This window comes from Phaethon lepturus, unplaced genomic scaffold (assembly GCF_000687285.1).
Source record: "Phaethon lepturus isolate BGI_N335 unplaced genomic scaffold, ASM68728v1 scaffold44676, whole genome shotgun sequence".
Classification (NCBI taxonomy): domain Eukaryota; kingdom Metazoa; phylum Chordata; class Aves; order Phaethontiformes; family Phaethontidae; genus Phaethon; species Phaethon lepturus.
This window is the reverse complement of record NW_010547753.1, coordinates 11,013-16,600: the sequence shown is the minus strand read 5'-3', so window position 1 is coordinate 16,600 and position 5,588 is coordinate 11,013. Positions and strand designations below refer to the sequence as shown.

At 42.1% G+C, this 5,588-nt stretch overlaps 1 protein-coding gene across 1 annotated transcript in view; it reads left to right on the top strand.

The window, feature by feature from the left end:
• LOC104622845 (zinc finger CCCH domain-containing protein 6-like) overlaps positions 1–5,313 on the top strand; it is a gene marked incomplete at its 5' end in the record, with an annotated part of 17,029 nt that extends 11,716 nt beyond the window's left edge. The window contains 3 exon segments of the mRNA XM_010289743.1: positions 1–329; positions 611–850; positions 2,454–5,313. The exon segment at positions 1–329 is cut by the window's left edge and continues 20 nt beyond it. Of these exon segments, the coding sequence (XP_010288045.1) occupies positions 1–329; positions 611–850; positions 2,454–3,955 (2,071 nt within the window).
• Positions 5,314–5,588: the final 275 nt, after the last annotated feature.

The following is a 5,588-nucleotide window of genomic DNA, read 5'->3' as shown; positions in this document are numbered from 1 at the left end:
AATGCCGCAGAGTCCTCCTATGCAGGGTGTTCCACCAGGCTTTCTGGGACCACAGAACCAGACTGGTATGCCTATGCAAGGACAGCAAGGTGGTCCACCTCTCACACCACCGGGTCTCGGTGGATCTTACAATGCCCCAGGAGTTCAAGGACATATGGTGAATATGCCGCGAGAGAATCATTGTCCTCCGGGGCCACAATACCAGCAGATTCCTGGTGAACGGCAGCCGAATATGAATTACGAGCCTATCCAGAACCCAGCTGATTTCTATGACAATTACTATTCTCATCAAGCTGTACATAACTTCCAACCAGCTAATAACTCTGGAGGTAAGGACATTTAAAAATTGTAGTTCTTTGATATGGTGCTTTGCAGTTGTGTGGTATTAAAACATCGTGGCTCCAAAGCTGAGCGGCTGAAAGAATTTTGGTTGGAGAGCCAAACCTGCTGGAATATCTTTAGTGTATAGGCTTCCTTCAGCTGATGCTTTCCAGTAGTGTAGTATAAGTCATGCTAGTTTGCTTGATTGTGTTTTATGTTTTGTCTTCTCTGCTGTGAAAGCTTGTATACCATAGCTGCTAACTGTTTGGGGTTTTTTTGTGTATTGCAGATGGAACGTGGCATGGAGAATTTACAGATCACCAGGCTCACCTCATGGCTCAAGAGTCGCATCAAGGTGGAAGTGAGTCAGACTGCATGAGTAGCCATATGGGCCATAAACCAGCCATTAATGTACCGGATTTTCTTCCAGCAATGCAGAAAGCTCTTTATGTAAGACTTAGTCAAAAGCATCAAAGAGATGGAGACTCTGTCAGCAGCCAGGGTCAGAGGGCGATGAGCAAAGACGAAGGTAAAGATAATTTTGTTACGAGTTCTAAGCATACTTCTCAACCATGTATTAGCCTGGAACATATCTGTGGACTTGGATTTTCATCACATTACCATTAGCAATTAGCATGACTGTGCAAGTACCAACTCAAACAACATTTTCAGCTGAATATACTTGCTTTCCTTCCCAGCTTGCTCTAGGATTTTAGTATAGGCTGAGTTGCTGCATTCCAGTTCAAAGTAGAAAGATCTGTGGATAATTTTTGGATATAGTTTGCACTTTTAAATGGCTCTGTTGTTGATAGGTCAGTTACTTCTTAAAATCTCTGATGGAAACAGAAAGGTTATTATTTCTAACGGCTAGTACTGCAAGTGCATCTTTGATTCTGTTTATTCTGTTATGTCCCTTGATCTTTTTTGCATATTCCCTTTCTCTAGAGCAGTATTTTTTCCTCTGTGATATCTGAAATTTGCAGTGTTTAATCGGAGTGCCTCCTTCTGTAGCCTGGACAGTGGAGAGCAGTAAGCCTGCAGATCAGATTCAGCCACACGGAGTACGTTTGGCCCGCTCCCTGCTGCACCCTTTTCTGAGGCTGCTAGGTTATGTGACCAGAAACGCATCTTCTGCCTAACCAAAAGGCAGTAGCCATAGGAAACGATTTCGAAGACATTGCCAGTATAATTCTGACCGAACATGAGAGAGATCTGGAGCTGCAGCCCTTCAGGCTACGTTCAAAAACAGAGCGACCTAGGGTAACCTACTCTGAACTAAAGGCTTTAGAGTGACTGGTCCTCTTGTCTAGAGGGCTTTTGGAAAGCAATGTAACAGAAACATGTTCCTATTAGCTGCCTGCAACAACATGTCCCTCCCTGTTGCTGAATATTTGCGTGGTAGAACTAGCACTGAGGAAACGTGGGTTATTGGGCATTAGGTAGTGGTAATGGTGGTGGGCTTTGCCTGCTTCCTCATTTTACTGAGCCAGAACAGAGCACTAGTCTCCTTCAGTGAGTAGGCAAGTTTGGGATGTAGACCTGAGCACTCAGCTGTGTTGATAAGGCTTCCCACTAAATTGTAGTAGGCAGTTGAGAATTTATCCTTTAAAATTAAATATTCTTATTTCTTCCCTTCCTGAATCTTTACCTCTCCCCAAAACCTTGTAATTTGGATTGCAATAAGGCAGCAGATTCCACATTTGTAATTTATTTGTCTTTCAGGCTACTGTAAGGTGCTGTTTTACTTTTCGTTCTACCATCCCACAATGAAGGTCGTTTTCATCAAGACTCAGATTTTAAATGTTTTTTTTACTAGTACTGGTAGAAATAATCATTTGAAAGCAGGTTATTTTCCCAGATTAATTTTGACAGAGAGATATGTAGACAGAATGCAGCAGAGTTTATGAGTATCTCAACTGGCTACAGTTTTTTTGTTATGTCAGTTCTTCATTGAAATTGATTTTTGTCATTTTAGATTATGGTCATTATAATACAGGGAGAGACAATTTAACGTCGGGTCTTTCCAGTCTGCTTTTACTAAGAAGTTACCCTTTATATGAGTGAATGTGCTGTATTCCCTGGTGATCATTTGCTTGAATAATCCTTTTTTTGGTTGTTGTTGTTTTTTTAAGATGACAATGTCAACTGGTATTCCAGTAGTGAAGAGGAAGAGGGGAGCAGTGTTAAATCAATATTAAAAACCTTAAAGAAACAAAGCGAAAATTTTAGGAATCGGCAACAACATTCCACAGAGCAGCACATGCTTGGTATTCCTACTGATCCGAGGCTGGCAAAAGAAAAAGGCGCAGGGCCTCAGGCTACTGACCCGAGACTTCGGGCCTCTCCAAGATCCAACCCCAGAAAACCTTCAGAATCTGCGTCCTTGGACCCACGGCTCGTACGAGATCCCAGGATGCACAAGGTCAGTGAGGGAGGTCATGCCAGCTCCTCCCTTGGGGGAGCAAAGCTAGATCTACACCACGCGCACACCGGAGTTAAAGTCAAGCAGAAAGGGATGGATGATGACGAAGAGGACTCAGAACGAGAACTGAGAGAACGAGCTTTTCTGATACCATTGGAACCTTTGCCTGGTGTAACATTAAGGGATCCCCGATCTCAGCTTAGGCAGTTCAGCCACATCAAAATGGATGTTACCCTGATGAAGCCAAACTTTGCTAAGCATATTGTGTGGGCACCCGAGGACTTGCTCCCAATACCTTTGCCTAAGCCTGACCCTGTCTCTTCAATCAATTTACCTCTTCCTCCGCTCATTGCTGACCAGAGACTTAATAAACTGCGGAATCTGAAAAACGATCCCCATCCAAATGCAATGCCAGCTGACCCGCGACTAGCTGCAAAGGCAAAGAACAACTTAACAGGCAGGAGCGGCTATTTGGATCCGTCTGCAGATTCGCATGCCAGTAGCTCAAGCAAATTAGGAGATCCTCGCTTACAAAAAAACGTCGATCCCAGACTCCACAGACTGTCGAGCGCAGATACGCATCATGGAGTTGCAAAGGATTCACACCCTCCAAAGTTTGACCCGCGCCTCGCCAGATCGGCTGCTGGCTCATCGCAGCCCTCGGAAGCTGCGACGGCTAAACCCGACCCAGATGCTCTGCCTCCGTACGCACCCAAATTATCATCGAGTGGTGTTAGGCTGGGAACTCCAGGCTCGATACTGAGCGGTATTAGTTTGTACGATCCGAGAGATCACAGCTCATCATTGGACACAGCTCCAGCTAGTTCAGGAGAGAATGGAGAGAACCAGAAAAAAAGTATTTTGAAAAATTCTGGTAAAAATGAGCCCAGTCTCTCAGAAGATTCATCGCTGCAGAAGGCTGCCTCGAACGTGGAAAAAAATACGGAAGGATCAGCAGAAGCTACTTCAGATAAAGCAAATAGCACCAGTAAATCTCAGGCTAAACACTCCAGCGCTGCACCTGCGGTGCATAATCTTCCTATCCAAGCTTTATCGGGATTAATCAGACCGCAGTACAGCGACCCAAGGCAGGTTAGACAGCCGGGACAGGTAACTCAAACACAGGATAGTGATCCGAATGGGGAGTCAGATGATAAGTCGTTAAAAGATGTTTTCAAGACTTTCGATCCAACTGCTTCACCGTTTTGTTAGCAATTGATTTTAAGTCTTTTTACTGTTGTGAATATTGCAGTTTTCTGCTGTTTTGTAACTGGTTTACCTCTTTGCTTTATTTATTTTTAAATTATAATTATCAACACTTCTCAGCTGCTAATCTCAGAACCACATGCAGTTATACAGTATGCTATAGTGTTTGCAAAGCTGTGGTATTTTCTATATAATACTTTTCCAATTTCAGGGAAACTAATAATTGACATGTAGAAACAAAACCCCATGTATCGTGTTAGAGCTGATAAAAGCACTTTCATTGTAAATAAGTCATTAAGAAAGTCCGAAGACCTGTATATGTGTGAGCTGTCTCTTTCATAAACAACATTTAGATATGATTGCCACATTTGTATGATTGTATAGATACAAGCAATATTATGTACATTACTGTGAGAGACGCTGTTTGACAAGGATTGTCTGACGCATCAAGCCAAACCTACTAACTGATTTAAAACCTGCATAAATGATTTAAAAGGAAAATGTTGATCCTCCTTTTCAGATCAGTTGATGTAAGACATTGACAGTTTTTATTCATGCAGTCAATATTCTTAGTGTAAAAGAGACCTATATCGCATATTGAGGATTAAAAATGTCATATCTTTTAAAAGTATTTTATTCTATGCTGTATATAGAAGAAATTGTGAAGTACATAACTAGAAGAAAGTTACTGTTAAAAGTGGAGAATACCTAAGTTGTCTAATACAAAAAAGGTTTTTATTTAATTTTTTCACGCATACACAATTCTGATTAGTGCTATAAGTTACATTGTGGTGTTCATGTATTTCAATGTATTTTTGTATTCAGCTGCTTAATTTGTATTGCTTTTTTTGTATTGATGTAACTGCAGTACTTGTATTCATGGTGTCTTTATGACATTTTTAACAAAAAAATTAAAAAGGGTACAGTTAAAGTCTGGTAACGACTGTGATGTTGACACGCCTACAGCTAGCTCAGCGTTGCGGAAAGAGCAGTGGGGGTGTCTGAAGGACGAAGGTGACTTAAACCTGGTTTTAGTACAGTCGCTACAATGCTTTACAGTCAGACGGTAGTGGGTTTTTAAACTAACCTTGTACTGAATCCAAATGGAGTTAGCTTGCTGTGTAGTTCCAGGATCAGACTGCCGATTCGGAGAGAGTCGTCATTGTTCTCCTGCTACAGTTATCAGCATCGCTGTGAGAAATGTCATGCATGTTCTTTAATTTCTGAAGATGTTGCATGCCGAGAGCACAACTGTCCTCAAAGCCTCTCTTGTTTCGCCTTTTGGGTTGCTTTTTATATAGACGAAATGTAGTCATACCTAGCTAGCTACATTTACAATAAAAATTTGCCGTCTGCTCAATTGCCATCTGATTCCCGCCCACTTGGAATGTTTCTTTGCATTAGTTTCTTCCTTGGTGGACCTTCTTGTCTTTATTTCAGTTTCTTGGCCCAAGTAATGCTTGCGACCAGAACAGTGTAATGTTTATCACAATTTCTGTGGATGTGGTTTCTTGTGCTTGTGAGACAAATGGTAATCCAGGCAAAGTTGCAAGTGTCTTGCATTGATGAGCAGAGCTTCAAGGAACCAAGGGAAGCTTGCCGATGTCTGCGCGTGTGCAGAGTGTGGCAGAGGAGACAC